Source organism: Equus caballus, chromosome 17, assembly GCF_041296265.1.
Source record: "Equus caballus isolate H_3958 breed thoroughbred chromosome 17, TB-T2T, whole genome shotgun sequence".
Lineage (NCBI taxonomy): Eukaryota > Metazoa > Chordata > Mammalia > Perissodactyla > Equidae > Equus > Equus caballus.
Genome location: NC_091700.1, coordinates 39,139,219 through 39,164,752, shown reverse-complemented (window position 1 = coordinate 39,164,752; position 25,534 = coordinate 39,139,219). Strand labels below are relative to the sequence as shown.

The 25,534-nt window shown below is 35.4% G+C and overlaps 2 protein-coding genes across 3 annotated transcripts in view; one reads left to right on the top strand and one right to left on the bottom strand.

Annotated features, from left to right (window-relative positions):
- The window catches only part of LOC138918381 (mitochondrial ornithine transporter 1-like), a 139,371-nt gene that overhangs the window by 80,761 nt on the left and 33,076 nt on the right, over positions 1-25,534 (bottom strand). The gene's annotated exons all lie outside the window — the stretch shown is intronic.
- LOC138918370 (phosphatidylinositol 3,4,5-trisphosphate 3-phosphatase TPTE2-like) overlaps positions 1-25,534 on the top strand; it is a 159,338-nt gene that overhangs the window by 110,752 nt on the left and 23,052 nt on the right. Inside the window, exons 33-41 of the mRNA XM_070239622.1 lie at positions 13,544-13,594; positions 14,773-14,934; positions 16,246-16,365; positions 17,844-17,943; positions 18,087-18,150; positions 18,869-18,933; positions 23,144-23,204; positions 24,014-24,095; positions 24,199-24,287. Of these exons, the coding sequence (XP_070095723.1) occupies positions 13,544-13,594; positions 14,773-14,934; positions 16,246-16,365; positions 17,844-17,943; positions 18,087-18,150; positions 18,869-18,933; positions 23,144-23,204; positions 24,014-24,095; positions 24,199-24,287 (794 nt within the window). The remainder of the gene's footprint in view (positions 1-13,543; positions 13,595-14,772; positions 14,935-16,245; positions 16,366-17,843; positions 17,944-18,086; positions 18,151-18,868; positions 18,934-23,143; positions 23,205-24,013; positions 24,096-24,198; positions 24,288-25,534) is intronic.

Genomic DNA, 25,534 nt, shown 5'->3' with positions numbered 1-25,534 from the left:
GCTATGTACAGTATCTATCTACTGGGTGTTGTAGAATAAAAAACTACTAATAAAGGTAAATTAGTATGTGTGAAAGTGCTTTTAAAGCTCTAAAGCACCACAAATAAGCTTTATGCTAAAAACCAAAAGTAACACAGCAGTTCATTATTAGGAAAATCAGAAAATACAGACAAACAATAAATTCACCCATAAATAGCCATTCTTAATTTTTGATCCATGCCCTTCCAGGTTCTTTAGAGATATACATTTTTTGTTTATGGGTATGGTATCATATGTACCTTCTTTTTAAAAATAACCTTATTGCTCAGTGACGTATCACATATTTCTGTGTTAATAAATATACATATGCATTTACAACACTATATTTTCTTTAATTTCAGATTTTTTATTGTTGCCTGAAGTCCTACCAATAGCTAACTTTATTTATTTTTAAATTTACAACATTATTTTTAACAGCTATACAATACCTCATAGTGTAGATGTGTCATAGTTTATTTAAGTAATCAGATATCAATGGACATTTAAATTGTTTACAACTTTTTACTCATACAAAGAGTGATGAATATCTTTGAGACCAAACCTCTATATATTATTATTTCCTTATGATAAGTTCTCAGAAATGGAAATTGTGTCAAAAGGAATGCTTGTGGGGCTCTTGATATTGATATGCCCTCCCAAATCACAATATAAAAGTGTACGTTTCCTCCATTCCCATGAGTTTCATAGAACTTGTATTTCATTGTTTGCAAATTACCTTAGCCCATTTAAAATTGGGATATTAGGGGCTGGCCCCACGGCCAAGTGGTTAAGTTCATGCACTCCGCTGCAGGCAGCCCAGTGTTTCGTTGGTTCGAATCCTGGGTGCGGACATGACACTGCTCATCGAACCACACTGAGGCAGCGTCCCACATACCACAATTAGAAGGACTCACAATGAAGAATATACAACTATGTACCAGGGAGCTTTGGGGAGAGAAAAAAGAAAAAGATAGAATCTTTAAAAAAATAAACAAATAAATAAATAAATAAAATTGGGATGTTATCGGGGGGTGACGTCAGCAACATGGTGGCATGAGCTCACCCGGGACTCTCCCCTCCAAATTACAACCAAAAAGAGCAACTGCTTTCCAACCAAAAAAAAAATTCCTAATAACAGAAATTGTCAGAGACCCACAGCAGCCAAATGCCGGAGGGTGGAGAGGCTGGAGCCACCCTCGGAGGAGCTGGAACTGGGTAGGAAAGAACTTTGCTCCCTCCCCTAGAGACTGGGATTTGCTGCTGTGGGTGAGGGAAGGAGTGGGGGAGGGGCCGCGCGTGTGGGGATCATCCAGGACTCCCACCGCCAGTGCAGTGGAAACCCTCTAACGGGGGAAAGCTTTTGCATGGGGGAACCCCAGCAAGCCAGGACCCTCGGAGACCAGAGAGCAAGAGCTGACCCCAATCCAGGTCAGCACGCAAGAGAAAGTGCCCCTCCTCCCCCAACCCACACTGCACGCGGCCATCGCAGCTGAAGGTAGAGGGCTCAGAATGCAAGGCTCTTGACCCCCATCTAGTGGCAACAGGCTGTAACTGAAACCAAATAATAGCATCATGTGCAAAAACTGCTCCTCTACCATCCAGCAATTTATAAAAGCTCCAGTCCAACAGGAAAACAATAAAAATACAGAAGTAGGTCCTGAGGACTTGGAAATACGTAAACTAAGTGAAGATGAGTTCAAAATAGCTATCATCAAAATATTCAATGAGGTAAAGGGAAATATAGAGAAACAAGTCAATGAGTTCTGGAGTTACTTCCCAAAAGAGATTGAAATTATAAAGAAGAATCAATTAGAAATACTAGAGGTGAAAAATACAATGGATCAGATAAAACAGGATACGGATTCTCTGAATGCCCGTGTAGACACCATAGAGGAGCAAATTAGCATAATCTAAGATAGACAGGCTGAATGGCTCCAGACAGAGGAAGAAGGGGAACTAAGAATTTAAAAAACTGAAGAAAATCTCAGAGAAATAGCTGACTCAATGAGAAAATGCAACTTAAGAATCATCGGAATTCCTGAGGGTGTGGAAAAGGAAAATGGAGCAGAAAGTATGCTCAACGAAATAATAGAAGAGAACTTCCCAAATCTAGGGATTGAGAGATAAATGTGTGTGAAGGAAGCTTTCAGATCTCCTAGATTTGTCAATGTAAAAAGACCTACTGCAAGGCATATAGTAGTAAAAATGGCAAAAATGAATGACAAAGAAAGAATACTCAGGGCAGCAAGGCAGAAGAAAATAACCTACAAAGGAACCCCTAGCAGACTTTCAGCGGGTTTCTCTACAGAAACCTTACAAGCTAGGAGAGATTGGAGTGGCATATTCAAAACTTTAGAGGATAAAAATCTTCAGGCAAGAATACTCTATCCAGCAAAAATATCCTTCAGATATGAGGGAGAAATTAAATCTTTTCCAGACAAACAAAAGCTAAGGGACTTCATAGTCACAAGACCTCCACTACAAGAAATCCTCAAGAAGGCTCTCATACCTGAGAAAAGATAAAAAGGGAGAAAGGGGTCACAAAACACAGAGTAGGGAGACAGATAGAATCTGAATAGGATAGCAAATATTCAACTATATCATTAGGATAAAGGGAAGGAAATCACCAAAGCAAAGACAATCTTATCACTCTAACCACAAACTCACAACACGAGCTGGAATAAGAGATGAAAATAATAATTTAGGAGGAGAGGAGGAAAGGGTCTGAAACAGTCTAGGCTAAGGAAGTAAGAGACCACCAGAAAATGGACTATGTTATACACGAGATTGTGAATACAAAGTTCAGGGTAGCCACTAAACTAAAAAACAGAACAGAGACACAAAACATAAATAAGAAAAAATCTAAGAAACCCAGCATAAGAAATTGCAGTAGTCAATAGGTAGGCTAAAACATACAGGACGAGAAACAAAGGAAGCACAGGAAAACTGGAAAACGAGCAACAGAATGACAGCATTAAGCCCTCATGCATCAATACTCACCTTCAATGTAAATGGATTGAACTCTCTAATCAAAAGACACAGAGTGGCAAAATGGATTAAAGAACAAGATCCAACAATTTGTTGCCTCCAGGAAACACACCTCAGCTCCAAGGACAAACACAGGCTCAGAGTGAAGGGGTGGAAGACAATACTCCAAGCTAATAGCAAACAAAAGAAAGCAGGTGTCGCAATACTTATATCAGACAAAACAGACTTCAAGATAAGGCAGGTAAAGAGAGACACAGAGGGCCAAAATATATAATGATCAAAGGGACACTTCATCAAGAAGAAATAATGCTTATAAATATCTATGCACCCAACACAGGAACACCAAAGTTCATAAAGCAACTATTAACAAACCTAAAAGACGATATCAAAAATAACACAATAATAGTAGGGGACCTCAACACCCCACTCACATCAATGGACAGATCATCCAGACAGAAAATCAATAAAGAAACAGTGGAGCTAAACAAAAAGCTAAAACAGTTGGACTTAATAGACATATATAGAACACTCCATCCAAAAACAGCAGAATACATATTCTTCTCATGCGTGCATGGAACATTCTCAAGGATAGACCATATGTTGGGAAACAAGGCAAGCCTCTACAAATTTAAAAAAATTGAAATAATAACAAGCATCTACTCCGATCATAATGCTATAAAGCTAGAAATTAATTACGAGAAAAAAGCTGAGAAAAGCACAAGGATGTGGAGACTAAACAATAGGCTATCGAACAAACAATGGATCATTGAAGAAATTAAAGAAGAAATCAGAAAATACCCGGAGACAAGTGACAATGATAACATGCTATACCAACTCAGATGGCATGCAGCAAAAGCTGTGTTAAGAGGAAAATTCATTGCAATTCAGGCACATCTTAACAAACAAGGAAAATCCCAAGTCAGCAGTCTTAAACTACACCTAACTGAACTAGAGAAAGAAGAACAAACAAAGCCCAAAGTCAGCAGAAGGAGAGAAATAATAAAAATCAGAGCAGAAATAAATGCTATTGAAACAAAAAAGGCAGTAGAAAGGATCAATGAAACAAAGAGCTGGTTCTTTGAGAAGATAAATAAAATTGACAAACCCCTAGCCAGACTTACAAAGAAAAAAAGAGAGAAAGCTCAAATAAACAAAATCAGAAATGAAAGAGGAGAAATAACAACAGACTCCACAGAAATACAACGGATTATAAGAGAATACTACAAAAAACTATATGCCAGCAAAATGGATAACCTAGAGGAAATGGAGAAATTCTTGGACTCCTACAATCTCCCAAAGCTCACTCAAGATGAAGCAGACAATTTGAACAGACCAATCACAAGGAAAGAGATTGAAACAGCAATCAAAAGCATCCCAAAAAATAAAACCCCAGGACCAGATGGCTTTCCTGTGGAATTCTACCAAACTTTCAGAGAGGATTTAATACCTATCCTTTTCAAGCTATTCCAAAAAATTGAGGAGGATGGAACACTTCCTAACACATTCTGTGAGGCCAACATCACGCTGATACCAAAGCCTGACAAGGACAGCACGAGAAAGGAGAACTACAGGCCAATATCACTGATGAACATAGATGCAAAAATTCTCAACAAAATGTTGGCAGCCCAAATACAGCAATACATCAAAAGGATCATACATCAGGATCAAGTGGGATTCATACCAGGGACACAGGGATGGTTCAACATCCGCAAAGCAATCAACGTGATACACCACATCAACAAACTGAGGAATAAAAACCACACGATCATCTCAATAGATACAGAGAAAGCATTTGACAAGATCCAACAGCCATTTATGATAAAAACTCTGAACAAAATGGTGATAGAAGGGAAATACCTCAACATAATAAAGGCCATATGTGACAAACCCGCAGTCAACATCATGCTCAATGGGCAAAACCTGAGAACCATCCCCTGAAAACAGGAACGAGACAAGGACGCCCTCTATCATCACTCTCATTTAACATAGTACTGGAGGTTTTGGCTAGAGCAATTAGGCAAGAAAAAGGAATCCAAATAGGGAGGGAAGAAGTGAAACTCTCGCTGCTTGCAGATGACATGATCTTATATATAGAAAACCCCAAAGAATCCATTGGAAAACTTTTAGAAGTAATCAACAACTACAGCAAAGTTGCAGGGTATAAAATCAATTTACATAAATCAGTAGCATTTCTATACTCTAATAACGAACTAACAGAAAAAGAACCCAAGAACACAATACCATTCACAATTGCAACAAAAAGAATAAAATACCTCGGGATGAATTTAACTAAGGAAATGAAAGACATATACAATGAAAATTACAAGGCTTCTCTGAAAGAAATGGATGACAACGTAAAGAGATGGAAAGACATTCCAGGCACATGGATTGAAAGAAGAAACGTAGTTAAAATGTCCATTCTACCTAAAGCAATCTACAGATTCAACACCATCCCAATGAGAATCCCAATGACATTCTTTACAGAAATAGAACAAAGAATCCTAAAATTCATATGGGGCAACAAAAGCCCTCGAATTGCTAAAGCAATCCTGAGAAAAAAGAACGCAGCTGGAGGCATCACAAGCCCTGACTTCAAAACATACTACAAAGCTACAGTAATCAAAACAGCATGGTACTGGTACAAAAACAGGTGCACAGATCAATGGAACAGAATTGAAAGCCCAGAAATTAAACCACACATCTATGGACAGCTAATCTTCGACAAAGGAGCTGAGAGCATACAATGGAGAAAAGCAAGTCTTTTCAACAAATGGTGCTGAGAAAACTGGAAAGCCACATGTAAAAGAATGAAAATTGACCATTCTTTTTCACCATTCACCAAAATAAACTCAAAATGGATCGAAGACCTAAAGCTGAGACCTGAAACCATAAGGCTTCTAGAAGAAAACGTAGGCAGTACGCTCTTTGACATCAGTCTTAAAAGGATCTTTTCGGACTCCATGTCTTCTCAGACAGGGGAAACCATAGAAAGAATAAACAAATGGGACTTCATCAGACTAAAGAGCTTCTTCAAGGCAAGGGAAAACAGGACTGAAACAAAAACACAACCCACTAGCTGGGAAAAAAAATATTTGCAAGTAAAACATCCGGCAAAGGCTTAATATCCATAATACATAAAGAACTCACACAACCCAACAACAAAAAATTGAACAACGCAATTAAAAAATGGGCAGGAGACATGAACAGACATTTCTCCAAAGAAGATATAGGGATGGCCAATAGGCACATGAAAAGATGTTCATCATCACTGATCATCAGGGAAATGCAAATCAAAACTACACTAAGATATCACCTTACACCCATTAGAATGACAAAAATATCTAAAACTAATAGTAACAAATGTTGGAGTGGTTGTGGAGAAAAAGGAACCCTCATACGCTGCTGGTGGGAATGCAAACTGGTGCAGTCACTATGGAAAACAGTATGGAGATTCCTCAAAAAATTAAAAGTAGAACTACCATATGATCCAGCTATCCCACTATTGGGTATCTATCCAAAGAGCTTGAAATAAGCAATTCCAAAAGTCCCATGCACCCCAATGTTCATTGCAGCATTATTTACAATAGCCAAGACGTGGAAGCAACCTAAGTGCCCATCAACAGATGATTGGATAAAAAAAGACGTGGTATATATATACAATGGAATACTACTCAGCCATGAAAAAGAACAAAATTGTCCCATTTGCAACAACATGGATGGACCTTGAGGGAATTATGTTAAGTGAAATAAGCCAGATAGAGGAGGACAATCTCTGTATGACTCCACTCATATGAGGAATTTAAATACGTCGACAAAGAGAACAGATTAGTGGCTCCCAGGGGAAAGGGGGGGGTGGGGGTGGGCAAAAAGGGTGAAGGGTTGCACCTACAACACGAGTGACAGACAATAATGTACAACCGAAATTTCACAAGATTGTAACCTATCATTAGCTCAATAAAAAATTTAAAAAATAAAATAAAATAAAATTGGGATGTTATCTCTGTCATTGGATTGAAAAGTTAAATATATCAATCTTTTTTATGTCATATATAGGGCAAGTAATTTTTCCCAGGTTGTCTAGCTTTTCACTGTGTATAAATTTATAGTCTTTTTTTTTTCTAACATCTGTTGCCAATCTTCCTCTTTTTTTTTTTCTTTACATGAGCCACCAACATAGAATGGCCACTGAAAGATGAGTGGCATAGGTCCGCAACTGAGAACCAAATCCAGGCCGCAGAAGCAGAGTGCACTGAACTTAGCCACTAGGCTGCCAGGGCTGGCCCATAGAAGTTTATAATCTTCATGCATTTGAATATATCTCTACTTTCCTTTGTGATTTATGCCTTTAGTGTCATACGTAGAAAGTCTTTCTCTACCCAAGATTTTAATATAGTCACCAAAATTTCTTCTTCTATATTTTGAATTTATTTTCTACATTTGAATAAAACATCTGTCCAGAATTTATTTTGTATTAAGATATAAAATGTAGGAATCTACTCTTCTCCCAAGTGACTACCTAGTTTCCCCAACATCAAAATTGCATCCCCCTCCATTGCTGTTGCCCTGTTTTAATGATCTCTATTGCACTTATCACTTTATAACTTATTATGTTATTTACTTATTTATTATACTTATGGTCTGTCCTCATAACAAGAGTGCAAGCATCATGAAGGAAGAAAATTTTGTCCATTTTGTTAACTGCTGTATCTCCAGTGACTAAAACAGCACCATAGTACGTAGTAGGCACTCAATGACTTTGGTTGAATGAATGAACCTATTATTGAAAAAATTTCTATTTTCTTCAGTGATTTTTAAATGTCTCTCTATTTTATTATGAATCTTTGCATACCGGCTCTGTTTCCAGAATTTATTTTATTCCATCATTTTACTAGCCTTTTGATTACAGCACACTTTTCACACCTTAAGGTATAATTTACAGCATAGTAAATGTTCTTTAAAAACTTAAGCTACAATTTATATTTAATGAATTTTATGCATTGTGTGGCAATTCTATGAGTTTTGACTAATACATAGATTCGTGTAACCACTGTCATAATCATGACACAGAAAAATTCTATCATCCTTTTAAAATTTCTCAAGTCCTTTTGTGTTCAACCTTTCCCCCAAATCTAGCCCCTGGCAATGACTGATCTATTTTCTGTCCCTATAGTTTTACCTTTTCCAGAATGTCATGTAGTTGAGTTGAACAGTATGTAGCCAATTGAAATTGGCTTCTTTCATATAGCTTAATGCATTGGAGATTCATCCATATAAATACGTGTATCAGTAGTCTGTTTCTTTTTATTGCTGAGTAGTATGCCATTATATGAATATTCCATATTTTCCTATCCATTCACCCATTGATGGACGTTTAGATTATTTCCAGTTTTGGCCTGTTATGAATAATGTGGCTATGAACATTTGCATATACGTCTTTGTGTGGGCGTAAGGATTGCTGAATCTTATGGTAAAGTGTAGTTTAATTGTATAAAAAATAGTTTCCAAAATGGCTGTACTGTTTCACATGTATGAGGGTTCTGGTTGCTCTGCATCCTTGCCTGTACTTCGTATTGTCCATCTGTTTTGTTTCACTTTGTTTTTTAAGACATTGTAATAGGTGAGTAGAGGTATCTCGCTGAGACTTGAAATTGTATTTTCATAATGACCAATGATGTTGAGCATCTTTTCGTATGCTTACTTGCTATCCATTGATTTCCTTTGGTGAAGTGTCTATCCAAGTTTTTGGTCTGTTTTTAAATTCTTTTTCCTTATTGTTGAGTTTTGAGAGTTCTTTATATGTTCTGGATACAAATTCATCAGATAAATATTTTGCAAATATTTTCTCCCAATCTGTAGCTTGTCCCTGTTTTGGTTTATTTTTTTTACACAGCAGAAATTTTTAATTTTGATAAAATTCAATTTTTTCTTTCAGGATTATGATTTTTGGTGTACTGTCTAAGATATGTTTTTCTAACCCAAGGTCACAAATACTTTCTCCTATGTTTTCTTCTAGAAATTTCATAGTTTTAGGTTTTACATTTAGGTACATGGATCCATTTTGGGTTCGTTTTGGTGTACGTTGTGTGATATAGGTTGAAGACTGTTCTTTTGTATATGTATGTCCAATAATTCTACTACAATTTCTTGTGAGACTATTTTTTCTCTGTTGAATTGCCGTTGCATCTTTGTTGAAAATCAGTTGACCACGTACAAGAGTCTATTTCTGGACTCTATTTTGTTCCACTGTTCTATGTGTCGATTCTTTCTTCTATACCACACTGTCTTGATTATTTAACTTTATAGTAAGTCTTTAAATCAGGGAGTGGTATCACTTTGCCTTTCCATGTGAATTTTAGAATCAGGTTATCAATATCTACAAAAAATTGTGCTGTGATTTTTTAATAGAAATTGTATTGAATCTTTAGCTTGGTTTGAGGAGAAGTGACATCTTAACAATGTTGAGTCTTCTAATCTATGAACATGGTACATCTCTTACCTTAAAATCTTTTTTTCTTTAATCATGTTTTGTAATTTTCAGTGTACAGATCCTGCACATATTTCGTTAATTTACACCAAAGTGTTTTGTGGGTTTTGGTGTTAATATAAATGGTGTAGTTGCTTAAATTTCCATTTTTCAATAGTTCATTGCTAGTATATAGAAATATAATTGTTTTGTTTATTGACCTTTTATCTGATAACTTTATTAAACTCACTTATTAGTTCTATTAGCTTCTTTGTAGATTCCTTGGGATTTTCTGGGTAGACAAGCATATCTTCTACAAATAGAGTTTTATTTCTCCCTTTCAAATCTATACGCCTTTTATTTCCTTTTCTTGCCTTATTGCATTGACTAGAACCTCCAATACAATTTTGAATAGAAGAATAGTGAACTGACATCCTGGATTGCTAATCATTGGGAGAAAATATTCAGTCTTTCACCATTAGGAATGATATTAGCCATGGGATTTTTGTAAATGTCCATTGTCAGGCTAAGGAAGTTCCCTTCTATTCCTAGTTTGCTGAAAGTTTTTATTATGAATGGACCTTAAATTTTTTGGAAAAAAAATTTACATCTATTGAGATGACTGTATGTTTTATTTTCCTTTGTTTATTGACATGGTGAATTACATTAATTTTAGAGTATTGAACCATCCTTGAATTCCTGGAACAAACACCACTTGGTCATGATGCATTTTCTTTTTTATGTTGCTGGATTCGATTTCCTAACGTTTTGTTAAGGATTTTTGCATCTGTATTCATGAGGGATGTTGGTTGGTAATTTTCTTGTCATGTAACATCTTTACTGATTTGGCTGGTCTAACAAAGATAGAATAATCAGGGTAATGCTGGTCTCTTAATATGAGTTTGGAAATAGTCCTCTTTTCCTCTTTTCTGGAAGAGTTTGTTTAGAATTGGTATTATTTCTTCACTTAAAAATTGGGCTTGGAGTTTTTGTTGTTGGAAAGTTTTAAACTACAAGTTCAATTTCCTTAAAAGGTATGTTATCTTTTAGACTATTCAGCTTATCTATTTTTTCTTGAGCAAATGTTAGTAGTTCATGTCTTTCAGGCAATATCTCCATTTAATCTAAGTTGTCATGTATGGCACCTTTTTAATTTCTGTAATGATAAAATGCGATTAAATATCTTGTATGTCAGTATTCTCCCACTGCAATGGTTTTATTACATTGTGGTCAGAAAATATAGCCTGCATAATTTTTATATTTTAAAGTACGTTGAAGTTTTTTATGTCTTATTACAGGATGAGTTTCTTCAAATATTTCATACGAATTCTTTAAGTATGTGTTTGCTGCACAAGAAGTTTCTATATTTCAATATATATATATTTAAGAATAGATAGTATTTGGCCAGAGACACTCAGATCTTATCTTTGCCACCAATACTCCCAAGGGAAGTACATACCCTGTGGACCAAGCCAGGCAAAAGACACTCCTAGTTACTTTGGAGCTTCCTCTCCAAACCCCGGTAGAGAATTCTAATGAGCTAACTTAGGTTGGAATCAGATCTGAAGCCGGACTCAGCTCTCTTCAACCAGAGTTTACACTATAAACTGGGAATGTAGCCTTGTGTGTTGTGGATAGTTTGGGGGAAAAGTCCAGAGCCCTAGTGTGAGAGCAGGAAGACCAAAGAATCACCCTGGTGCCCTTAGTGCTTTGAGTATGGCCACATGCCTTCTCCAGCATCTGTACAGAGAAGTAAGCGTCCAATGGGAAAGACAGGACCTGACCCCAATACACATCTCACCTCTTTTCAACATGGCCTTGTTAATGTCCTATAGAATCTACCTTCTATCAATATAAGATGTCTTGGTCATAGTTAATATGTTTACTTTGAATTCAACTTTGATATTAATATTACAACTTTTAATATTTTGAGATTTAACGTTTGCATCTCATATCTTTGTCCATCTCTTTATTTTCAAACTATCATTTTAATTTAGTTTTTGTCTCTTGTATATAGCGTATTGTGCATTTAGTTTTTAAACTTATCTGAGAGTATTTGCCAGTATTTAATATGACAGTAACGTGCTTGTATTTGTTATCATTTCTGGTATTTTAGGTTTTATTTGCTATCATCTTCCTTTGTTTTCTGGGTTAAACATTCTCTTCATATTTTATCTTTAAATTTTTCTGTATTTTGCTATTAATTCATTGTTTTTATTCTTGTCAATTTTTAATGATATGAAAGTTATAAACTTATTTTTAGAGAACATAATTGTGCCCTTGTTTCTCCATCAGTATCCAGGTTAACACTAGACTTGTACCTGGGAAAGAGAAGAAATGAGACTTGCTTTTACTTCTATCTTCTTACAAACCTTAAATCCTAAGTTGTGTGAGAAAACCTGCAAATTTAAGTCCATGGTATTATCAAGAATCTTAGATTATCTTTGTTTTTGGAATCATTTGTTCCATGTGCTCCATTAACAATGATTATTTAGACAGTTCTGAATTGTTATGATTTAATTTCTTAACCTTGTCTCTATAAGGTATCTTTCTTACTCCTGCATTCTTCCTTTTGACTCATTGCTCAGTTGGCTTGAGCACTTCGAGTAATTGTTTTTAGGAAAGGTATGTGGCTGCTATGCTTTGAGTTGCTTCATGTTGGAGAGTATCTGTCTGTTGCTCCTAAATATGAACAGTACTTTTCCTGGATATAGAGTCAATGAGTCACAGTCCTTTCCCTGCAAACTCTAAACATATTGTTTGAAGTTCCATTTACATAGCACACTGTTTTTAAAAAATCTCAATTGCATATTTACTTGGGGTAGTTTTGTGAGGCACTGAAAGTGATAGGAGGCCCTAAAGCCATCCTAAGTCATACCTTTGTGCCCCCATGATTCTGTCAGTCATGGTTCTGTATGTTCACTTTGTCAGGCAAGTTCAGATTTATTATAACATTTCATTGCTATCTGGAGATCCAGTAGTCTGTGTGGTTGAGAAAGGGCTTGTATTAAGAGAATGGTAACCTCAGGGGGAAATTCACCTCTTTTGGCCAATCAGTTCCCATCCATGTCAGCCTCAACTCACTAAGCCTGGGCAGAGGTTGTGGGTGCAGGTAAAGGAGGGAGAGATTAGAGGGAGTGGGGAGCTCTTGCATCCCAGGTTAGCCTAAGAGTATTCATCCGTGGCCAATTTTGGTGGTGCCCTAGTTCTGTTCTTCATCCATCATCTCCATTCTTCAGTCTTGGGCACAGGCTATGAGCACTGCCTTGGGCTTGATCCCACTTGGAGTGGAATTTGTGTCCTGTGTTGGAAGCTTCAGCAGGGCATGAAACTGCACCCCAGTGGCTACCTTGTCTTTAGCCATAGGATAAAATGAGGCGTAACTGTGGAGTTCATCAAAGAGGCTCCTCTTCCTCCTCCTATTAATGGAAGGAGCCCAGTCTGTATGTTATTTCTCCTTTGAAATGCATCTTATTAAAATTCCTTATTAAATTACCTCCAAAGAGCACTTGCAACTCCAAATGTGACTCTCCTTAATGTTTAACTGTCATATTCATGGGATGTCTTGTTTCAAGAGATGAATATTACAGGACAAGATGGGTGCTCCCTACCCATGCCTGAAGTCCCTTCTTTGATTGCTGTGGAAATAGGTCTGGCCAAGGTTTGATGACTTGCCCAGGATCCCACAGCTCATGAATGGGAGAACTGGAACATAGGTCTCTCCTATCACTCCCTCTATCTCCACGCTATGTTGCTTTAGTTGATGACGCCAAGCTTAATATTACCATAAAGGTGGGGTTGGGGCTTTATAGGCAAAGGAAATGTTACTAGACATCTAAAGTTTGGTGTTTTATTCATATTCCACATAGGAAAGTAAAAAAAAAATCATGAAGCAGAAATGTGAAAATTTTAGTTATTAGTAAAAAGCACCTTGTTATGCAACTTCTGAAGAATTTTCTTCTAAAATTATATTTATAAAGGCCTTTGTTTATTGGTTAAATTCATATTATATGTTAGAAGAAATCTGTGATAAACTTGAAAACTCTTGAATTTTATTTTTACTTCTTTTTGCAGCCAAGAGATTAAGAAAGTTATACGCTTAATTGTATCATCTTTCATAATCAGGTATGTGAGACCCTAAAAAAAGAGGTAATTAAATATGTATCCATTTAATGTGAATTTTGTTTTAATGAGAAAGGATCTAGGAGGAGAAAAAAAGCATTTCCACTGTCAGTATGTTACTAAATAGCCCCCGTGTCCCATATAATGTAATCTAATTTATCTTGGAAGGTTAGTTTAACCTGAACATTAAGAATTGCAAAGAAACGGCATTCCCCTAAGTCTAATGGTAACATATTAGTATGTTTTTTCCTACCTGGAAAAGTAAAAATAATGATGCATGCACTTTAAAATTCTACAATTACAAGTAAAGTGTTTTATTAAATACCTTATTTGTCTCGAATTACTCCTTAATTCTGAAAGCATTCTATTTAGGCTTCTTCTCCACATGATGGCAAGATTTCATACTATCATACAGCTTCACGCAATATACTTGCTTCCTTTTAAATTTATAATATTTTAATTTGTGTTGCAATTGGAAAAAAGTACTTTGAAGACTAATTAATTCATCTTCATAGATTCTACAAATAGCGTAATCAATTTATGGATAATGTGTTTAGAATACGTAAGAGAAAGGCTTCGGAGTTACTTTAGAGTTCAATCATGTATATATTTTTGGAATTGAAGTCCTTCTCATGTGCCCAGCATATGCTAGAAACATCCATTAATGTGTAATCATATACTTGCTGAAAATCTCACTGATGAAAAAATCTTACTGGTCAAAGTGGTCTTTTTAGGGCTTATGTTAGTCATGCTTTCACTTGGTTTTTATTACTAAATTCTTAATAATTATCAAGACTAATGAGGTTTTATTTACTATGAGAAATTCGTAGAGACCTCTTATAAACTTCTTGAATTTTAAGAAGAGTTTACAAGCAGAGATAAGTAATTTTAATTCAGTTTGACAGTTCTATGTTGGAGGGTTAGTCTGATGTGTCTATTATAAAGGAGCATGATAACATGAAGTGGTTTTGTGGGAATTTTATTTTCCTAAATGCTTCCATTGGGTGAAAACTGAGTAATTTTGTTGAAATTCTAAGACAACACAGTTCTCCCTGCCACTGACAGTTTAATCCTAAATAATGACATTTTAGTATCAGATCCCTGGGCTAAATGTAGTCTAACTATAGAGGTGAAAACCAATTCATCTTTATTCTGTTTATTTATGTGTTTGTTTGTTTTAGAATATTTGGAATCTTGCTCGTCTTTGTGGACATGTCTCTTATCATCGCAGATCAATTCATCTCTGATAGCAAAGTGTATATTCCTTTGGAATATCGTTCAATTTCTTTAGCTATTGCTTTATTTTTTTTAATGGATGTTCTTCTTCGAGTATGTGTAGAAGGGTAAGTTTGATTAATTTTTTAAAAACATATAAAGCTATTTTGTAGTGCTATGAGAAGCATCCCAAAGTAATTACCAGGTCAACACAACCAAATTTGTCCCTCTTTATCAAAATAATTCTCCTCGAAGGCACGGTCCACCAGAGAAACAACTATCCACATCCCAATTTCTACTAGATTGGGCTTTAATATTTTTGTTGTAACTGTCACTCTAGTCTCCAATAATGTATTCTAGATGGTTCCTTCAACAGGTAAAGCTTAATGGGTTTGCAAAATGGGACAAGGCAGCTGATGTGTCTACATGCACATTATTAAGAGGAACATGTATGTGAAGTATAAATATTAATACTTTCATTAAGAATTGAATCTAAATAAAATCTGATGGCATATTAAATACTAGAAAATAGATCATGAACAATCCCCTACCTCAGTTAAAATAAAAACTTTTGTTAAGGTACACAGGAGATCTGAGGCATGCTCATCCTGTCAGCGAGGCTTAGTAGTGAGGCAGCAGTTGATTTTCTCCGCTGCTGGCTTTCTGAGAAGGTGGATGGAGTAAGCCAAGCCTTAGAGCTGGACTGCTGTGGAAGTCAGAGACTAAGTTCCCTGGCCTCACTTCATCCAGAGCCTTTCAGAAGGCAGCTTGATTCCTCTCCTCCTGAACTCTACCCTCATGCCTTTGAGCTAAGGACAGTTGCCCACTCCCGGGTTACTCAGAGCCTGAAAGGGGCTACCCTAGAAGTGGAAGCTACCCTAGAACCTTCCCGCGGATCACCAGTGCCCACAGCTGAAGGAGCCAGCGTTGGGGGGAGGAAGGTGCAGTGGGTGCAAGTTCAGCTTTTGCAGGGGAGGCCATACCAGCCCATTGGGATTCCACTCTAGGTACAAAGCCAGATGATGAGTTCGCAGGCCAAAATAGTGGACCTGTCTGCCTCTCACAAGCTCCTCTTCTGCCCTCCTCACAGCCGCAGTTGCTCTAAGGCTGTGACATGTTCAGCTTCCACTGCCCAATAGTACTCTCCAACATCCCACCTTTCTCTCCCACCTATGTGAAGGCATTGCTTGCCTCTTGTTTGATGGTTTGGTTATATCTCTTAACTGAACTTAAACTGCAATATTTATGCTTTTGTCATATATATGTATAAAATAATGAATATGAATACTTTTCTCTTAGTCTAGTCTAGTAAATGCAATTTAGATAATTCATTAAAATAGAATTGTTAATGGAGATGAGTCAAATAATTCTTGCTTTTAAAATTTCCCTGTCTCTTCTTTGGGGGAGCATAAACTTGTATTTTTTGTTTTACATTATAGGATGCAACGATATTTCTCTGATTTACTTAACTCCTTAGATGCTGTCATTATTCTGCTGACTCTACTGATTGATATAATTTACATTTTTTATGACTTTAGTTATTTTAATGATATCCCCAGGTAAGAGACATGATTCACGTTTCTTAAACTGTCTTTTATTTTTTTTGCGTTTTCTATGGATTTCATTTTGTATAATCTTTTAACTCTGAATGTGATGATTCTATGCCAGATAAGCTGCTTGAAAATGAAATGTTTAGATAAATTTCCACATACTTAGAAACTAAAGGCTGGTGGTATTTAGGGATCCATGAAGGGTGTACGCACTACGTACCTTTGGTTGAATGAAGAAGATGGAGCACTCAAAGAAGAAACTGGGGACTTTGCCTCTTGTACTAACTTTAACTTCAGTATACTTTGAAATTCCCGTTTAAGCTTCAATCACAAATTCCTTACACATGAAATTCCTGGGTTTTTCCTATAACAAAGAGAGTATTGGTTTGAGCATATGCAAAACTTGAGTGACTCCAATGATAATTCTCTCAAAAAGCAAATGGAACAGAAAACCAGGTGACGTGGATAGCAACACAGAGGTGGAATTTTGCAGTATCATTGGAATGAAGAAAGCTGAGGCAAAATCAGAACTGTTGGGGATCAGGAAACTAAAATGTGTATGAAGAACTGATGGCTTTTCTTCTTTCTACTTTGGCGATGAGGAAAAGAAGAACAAATGCGTACTGGGATGTAGATGTTGGGTGGCTCATTAGGCTTATTTATTAGTCTAATAGCTTGCTTCTTTCTGCACTCCAGCTTCCCAGGACTTCAATTCAGGTGCTAGTGAAACCTGATGTTATGCGATAGGCTTTTGGAGTTGTTTGAAAATAGCTGGAGCCAGTATGGTCCTCTGACCTACAACCTCAGCATCATCTAAGAGCTAGAAATGCAAGAAGGAAAACACCGCAGGCCCCAGTGACCTACTGAATCAGTGTGTGCACTCAAGTTAGAGAAGCACTAGTCCAAACCATCAGTTCTCTGTCATTGTGTTTTTTTTCTGATGGCAGGAGAGACAGTAGCTAGCACACTTGGGAAGTATCTCAATCTACTGCCTGCCTGATGTGTGTTAGTAGTGTAGTAAACCTCTGTTACTGATGGGAGTAACACAGGTGAACAAGAACCCGCAGTTTGTTTGATGAGGAAAAGATTGAAAAATGCTCATCTTAAGCTACAAAAGTTAAATCCGCAAATTCTAAGCATCCATCATATAGCTATCTCTCTAGACCAGAGTTTCTCAATCTCAGCACTATTGATATTTTGGACCAGATAATTCTTTGTTATGGAAGCTGTCCTGTTCATTGGTGTTTAGCAGCTTTTCTGTCCTCTATCCACTGGATGCAAGTAGCACCCCCTCCACACACAGTTACAACAACCAAAAATGCCTCCAGACATTGCCAAATATCCCTTGGGTAAGTGGGTGAGAGGCTTGGGGATAGGTGGGGTGTACAAAATTGCCCCTGGTTAAGAATCACTGCTCAAGACTTAGTCCATATTGACAAAATCCTCTATTTCTGAAGTAAAAATGGATCTTTAAAATTTATTGTTAGATTGGCAATTATATTTCGACCTCTACGACTTATCATTCTGATGAGAGTTTTTCATCTGGCTTACCAAAAAAGACATCTTGAAATACTGACCAGAAGGATGGTAAGTGGGCAAAACATGTTTGTGATTCAGAAAAATGTTTGTGTTTCGGGAAATACTGGCGAGTGTTATAGATATGTATATAATCTTCTTTATTTTTATGTTGATTTATATTTTACAAATTAATGATTGTTTTAAACTCTCAGGTTTCAGGAAACAAACGGCGATACAGGAAAGATGGATTTGACTTAGACCTCACTTACATTACTGGTTTGTGAAGTTTAACTGTTGATTTACTTACATTAACTTCACATTTTTCTTGTGTGTGGGTAATTATATGTTTATTTTGGTTCTTACCTTGTCTAAAGCATTCTTGATCTGTGAAGACATCTACCACTATGGTAGTGTGACATATTTGTAGTTTAACCCTGACAATGGAAAATCTCCATTGTCATCCCAAATCAGGGTTACTTGGTTACAGTACAGGGAGTTGAAGGAATTTTCAGCTGACTCCATTTGTTTGGTTTAGAATTTGTTGAGTTCTAATAGTTATCCTGGGTCTCAAGGATCTCAGAGAGACCTGTTCTCTTGCTGGAACCCTTTGTAGGTCTCAGGTTTCTGAGTCAGGAGCACTGGAGCACCCTGGGAGTTCCCACGATTGCTGGATCCCAGATCTCTCCTTTTTCTTTAGTGTTCAGATAAGAAATTCTCACCATGGGGGCAGCTCCAGACTGAGATCAACATAAATCTGTTGCATTTGGCTGGAAGCAGTTGAGTCTTGGGAGCACTGTGTGAGTTTAGTGGTCATTATATTGGATATTTTAATATGTTATGTTGATTATTCTGAGGGTTAGTTAGCTTTTTTGTCATTCTCAATCCTGAAATTTCTTTTTTATGAAAAAAGAGTCTGATTATATGTAAATTAAGTTCTCATTTATTGTTTCACATGTATAATAACATCTGTAATAGTGACTATTTTGACTTCCAGGGCGTATTATTGCCATGTCATTCCCATCTTCTGGAAAACACTCTTTCTATAGGAATCCCATTAAGGTAAGGGTATTTATCTAACAAATGCTCATTTTTCTCAGTAAACAGACTATGGAGTTATAAATTTAATATAACTTAGAACACGTAGGTGGCAGTATTCTCCTAAAAATATACTCTTTCAGGTAAAAAATTTAATGCATATTATATATACATATATATTATTCCATTTATAAATATATATAATTTATATAATAATATAAATTCATCTCTTATAGAAGGATAAAAATATAAAATGGCCTCCCTTAGAATAATATACGTATATTTGTATTTAAAATTATGTATTTTATATATAATATATTATGTGGTATATATTATATAAATATAATCGTACTTAATCATATTACATAACATAATATATGCTATTTATTATTTTATTATAATATGTATTATATCCCACGTTATATTATATAATATGTTATTATATGTGTGATATAATATACCCTGTATAATAGATTACATGTAAATGTACAATATTATTCTAAGGAGGCAAATTTTATATTTTTCTGTTTCTGTAAGAGATGAATTATATGTAATGTATATTTATAAATATAAATAATATATAACTACCACAAAACCCTATAATTCACATGGTAAAATGTTGAAACTATGACCAAAATAGGAAAACTTCTAGAGCTGTCAGAAAAAGACAAGACAAAAAGCTTTCTTGCGTATGTAGAAACTAAATGTGATACTGTCCTCAAAGTTTAAAAATTGTAATTATTACCTTCCCATTTAAAAACTTTAATTCTAAATTTAAAAAATCTATACACAAACCACTGGTTAACCAGACTCCGCCCACCAAAAATTGTCAATAATAAGCAGGACCCAGATGAGCTGATAATTCACTGTTCCTATATGAACAACTCTCTCAGGATGTATCCCATAAAGTACTTTATTTTACAACCTACTTCTCTTGTAAAACTAAACCTCCACTTTATTACATAGGAATTTGATACAGTATAAAACTAGAACTGTATGTAAAATACTTCATCTAAATGTTTCCAATAGTCTTGTTCTGTTGGTTCATCAGTGACTTCTCTGGCATCATCATCGTTTTCCATGGATGATTCTGAGAGAATCTCTCCATGTCTACTGGTATTGGATCCTACTAATTCTTCTGTTTCATGGCAGTCACAGTCGCTACTTACAGGGCCTTATATTTGCACTACCTTCAGAATGTAAATCTTTCTCAGCTTGAGACCAATGAGATTCCTCCATTTGGTTATTTTTCTCAGAAGTCTCTTCATTCACAGTTAGTTAAGGCATCAGATTCTTTTTCTTGACTTTTTTTCTTTCTGGGATCATTTCTGTTGATGTCATTAAAGACTCTCTTCTGCCTCTTCATCCTCCTCTGTACAGTGCTGCCTGATACAACTACTTTGTCTGTCTTTATTCTTAGATGAAGATGATTTTGTTTCTTCTATCATAACTGAAGAAATTTCACTTGAAGTTGTTTGGCCATCTCTCTGACTTCTCCTTCTTTGTCAAACTTGAGTCTTTTTACCTCATGCTCCTCAGCTTCCACAGCATCTTCATTTGATGTTTATTTACTTGGTGATTAGATTACCACTTTATTAGAAAAGGACACAACTCAGGAACAGCCAGATAGAAGAGATGCATAGGGCAATGCATGGGGGAAGGGGCACAAAGCTTCTAAACCCTCTCCAGGCTCCCTTTTCTCTCACTTTTCTCAGGTGAGCATTTCCACCTGCTCACCAACCCAGAAAACCTGTACTTCTTTAAAACTATCTTGACTTTCCTAGGTCCTTTGAATTTCTATATAAATTTTAGAATCAGCTTGTTAATTTACACATACACACACACACACATACCCTGCTGGTATTTTAACTTGGATGACATTGACTACATAGCTTGACTTGGGGAGAATCAACATCTAAAAATATTGAGTCTTGCAACCCATACACATAATATATCTCTGAATTTATTTAGGTCTTCTTTAATTTCTTTTAGCAGTATTTTCACTGTACAGGCTTTGCACATCTTTTGTTAGCTTTATCCCTATTTGATGGATTTTGATGCTATTTTAAATGGTATTTTTAAATTTTCATTTTCTAATTATTTGCTGGGACTATAACTGATTTTTGTATGTATTTCCAGCACCTTTCATAAATTCATGCATTTATTTTAATAATTAATTTGTATATTCTTTGGGATATTTTACATACATAATCATGTAATTTACTACTTTAATTCCACTTTTTGTACTTTTCATTTCTTTTTCTTTCTTTATTCAGCTGTCTAGGACCTCCAATGTAATGTTGAATAGAAGTGGTAAGAGTAGACAGCCTTGCCTTGTTCCCAAATTTAGGTAGAAAGAATTAGCTATTTCAATATTAGAATGATATTTTCTAGAGGCTTTTTGTAGCTATCCTTTACCAGATTAAGAAACTTCCATTTTATTTATAGTTTGCTAAGAGTTTTTAATCATCAATCGGTGCTGAATATATCATATACTTTTTCTGCGTCTACTGAGATAATCAAAATGTTTTTCTCTTATTCCATTGAGATTTTCGAATATTAAAACAATATTTTCTATTCCTGGAATAAACCCCCTTTGGTCTTAATATATTATCCTTTTTAATATATCATTAGATTCTATTTGCTAATATTTTATTTAGAAATTTTTGTACATACTAATGAGATATTAACCTTCAATTTTCTTTTCTTGAAATGTACTTATTAACTGGCCTGCAAGGAATTTTCATGCCATATTTGCCAGCATTGGGTCTTCTCATTAAAAAGGAAAGGCTAATTTTATGGGTGAAAATGGCATTTCATTACTGTTTTGGCATCTTTATTGGTGAGGCTAAATATTTATCTTTGTAGGTTGTTAGCCAGTTGGATTTTCTCTTTTGTGAACTGACACTTTTATTTATGGCCTATTTATCTATAGGGTGAGAGAGTAATCTTTAAATTGTTGTTACTGTGTTATTAGTTTGTACTACTATAACTAGTTTATAGATTACACTAGGCATAGTCCTTATTCTCTCAATTTTACTGAAGAATCTCCTGTCATTTGTTTGTTGTACTGTGGCTTTTTTTAAACAGAAATTTCAAATTTTTGTGAAGTCAAACCTAAATCTGTTGATCTTCCATTGATAATCCTTAGTTCTTCCTCATCCAAAGAATTGATTGATGTTCATTTACATTTCTTAGAGATATTTGTGGCTTTTTATATTTGATACCTCAGTCCATCTGGATTTTATCTTGGTGTAGGGATCCCACACATTTTTGACACTTGTAAGACTATTTATCCCCCCACCACAGTGCTATGCAGACTCAGAGTGTTTCTCTTTTTGATTTATTATTTCCTCCTGACAGGGATAACCAATTTAACAAATTGATCATTTTGATACCTTAATTTTTCTTTTTCTCAATATTAAGCCAGTAAACATTGCTATAAGGGTACTGTACTAATCAATTTTTGACATTTTTTACAGTCACTTTTGTTTTTGGCAGAGATACATGCACGTGTGTGTTGCAGTTGGATAAGTTTGCTGGAAATATTGTTGTATTAGTATGGTGATATTAACTGTATTTTAAATAATAACCACTATTTATTATTTTTAGTTATACATATATACATATATGTGTGTATAACATACACATATATACACATACACACATATATATTCATTTTAGAAAATAAGAAAACACAGATGAGCCAAGAAATTCTCCATATTGTTACCATTTATCTAAAATTTGACATAATGTGTTTATCTTTTTCTGTCATGCACACACATGCACACAATCATACATACATTTTTTGCATTTATTTATTTAAGTAATGCTTAGGTAGATGGTAAAATCCAGATCATTATCTAAAATACATATCTATGTAGAATTAGATCTAGATAAGAATCATATAGTACTGCGAATTAATGAGTAGGAATAAATTCACTTAAAACTAGTCAACCAGCTAATTTCCTTGTCTGGTATCTTTAAACAATGTGTATTTATAGTAGAGGCTAATCAGGGTAGTCAAGCACAACCTTGTGGGCTATTTGAAAACTATCAGTGGGTTAGATGTGATTTGGAATGCACATACTCTTATAGTCCCTGAATCTCCCCTAAAAGGTGCTAAGTGAGGGACAAGGGAATAAAAGGTAATAACCATTTCAGGCTACTCCTAGGAAGTGGCTTATGTTGGTGCCATGTGGATATATGTAATATATGTGTCCATCGATTTTAGGAAGTTGTGCGGTTCCTGGACACCAAGCATCGAAACCACTACCAAGTCTACAATCTATGCAGTACGTACTTAACTAGATATTTTCCTACTATAGATAGAAAACCAATCACTGCATGTAAGAAGACGATTCAGTTTTTACGTTTCATTTAGTCATAAGTATTTGGTAGTGGTGGGAAGTGAGTTAAAAAATCTCCATCTTGCTCTTGGCCCTATTTGGTGGGAAAAGATAGCTCAACAGCACGAAGTGCCCCGTGAGCGAGACAGGAGGCTGGGGTAGAGGCGGAGCCATTTTAGGAGTCTGTATGCTCTAGTGGTTTTAGGTGAAGAAAATATTTCTGTTCTTCCTGCCAGCTCCTGTTTTGAAGACAGATAATTCAACAAATTCATTCTCTAACCCACTAGGAGTGGGGTGTGAGGAGAGCAGGGCCCTACACAGAAAAAAAAGAAAACGGTGTAGAAAACAGATTATATCTCAGCTTACTACTTTGTCTTTCTTGATTTTCTCCTCTTCCTGTACATTAAATTATCATTTTCAGGAGGCAAACATTTTGGTCGACCACATTTGCTTCTGCTCTGTGGTGCTTAACTACCCTATAATAATGTAATGAGTAGCCTGCTAGAAAATTAAAAGTAAGTCCTATTAAGCAAACCAAAATAGGTTGAACTTAGGTTACTCAAGATGGACAAACCACTACTGTCCTTATATTTTTGAGACCCTTAAGTTTCTTTTAGAGCAGGAGGAGCCAGTCAGAAAGCTCCTTTTAAAGGTGAATAAGGAATTTCTAACAGAAAAGCATAACTTATTCATAACTTGATCATTTACTTTGTTTATTAGATATAGAGGTATGACCCATGCATCATCTATTTTAGGTGAAAGATCTTACAATCCTAAGCATTTCCACCACAGGGTCCATCGAGTCATGATTGATGATCACAATGTGCCCACTCTAAAGTAAGTTTCTTGCCAAGTTGGCTGTCAGAAGAGGGCTAAATGAATTGAGCTCAATTTTTTTGAAGTACTTTAATTCAACTAAAAATTTTACGTTTGAAATCAGAGAGATGCTGACTCTTTCGAAGGAAGTCATTGAGTGGATGGCTGAGGATAAAAGAAACATTGTGGTGATTCACTGTAAAGGCGGAAAAGGTAAAAACATTTTTCTTTTTATTTCTCTTTTTTTGAGAAATGTGAAAAACATATTAAGGTACAAGACCAAGTCATACTGCTATTAATCAGTGTTAATAATTGTTAACACTTTTTAATATTAGCTTCAAGACTGAAGAAAGGGAAGGAAAGGGGGGAGTAGGGGAGGAAGGCAGAGAGTAAAGAAGGGAAGAAAATAGGAATAAAAACTAAGAAATTTCCGTTGTTATTGACTATTTGGTTTCTTCATTTTTGATTTGCTAAAATAATCTGTCAAAATACAGTGTTTAGAAACTGTCTGAGCACTTGTGTTCTATTTAAGATTGTTCTTAAACTTTGTGAGAGGCTTTTAAAGTTAAGGGCACCAACAGTGATGCTATTTCAAAAACCAAATCTACTGGAATTTTTATAGTGTAATGATACAAAGAAGATGATTTTGGTGGGTGTACAATGAAAAAAAAAGCTGTTAGTAAATCCAACCAATTTAAGTTGAATTAGATTTTCTCTCATTCAACTTTAGACTTTTAATAATCATCCAAGCATATTTCTCAATTTTTGACAAAGAATTATGTTTTTGGTGAGCCGTAAAATGGTTTTTTATATTGAATTCCGGGAAAACATAACTCTTTAAAACTGCCGTATATATTTGAGTAGAATCAAGTTTTAGTCTTATTTGAAAACTAGTTTCAAGCCCATTAGTGAGTAGGCAAGTTCTGTCTCCAGATCCACAGGTTGAAATATTCTGTATATGTTAGCAATTTACAATGCCATGGATAAATGAAGAATATAGAGGTTGAACCACATGGAACTGTCAGTTTTGGACCATCTTTCACTTATAAAAATGGCCATTTCACATGGCTCAACCTAAAATATTATAATTTCAAGCAATTGGCTTCACTATTCTTTTAATTAAAGCTAATTCCCTGCTTGAAGGAAAACATTCATTTCAAATTTCATTTTTTTCTTTTTTCTGAGAGAGGACTATTCTGTGTTCACATGTCTTTCATTGATTTCCCTTTAGGATTGTTTGGAGGGCTGGTGTTCAGCTGGTGCACATCAGAGCAGCCTCTTTTTTTTAAATTGTCATTCGTATCAGTTTTCCTCTATCTATCTATCCATTATCTATCTATCTATCTATCCATTAAATCAATCTTATTATCTATCTATTATAAATCTATCTATCCATTAAATCAATCTTATTAATTATATTACTCAAATCTTTCTATTTAGTATTTCTTTTCTTTTTTACT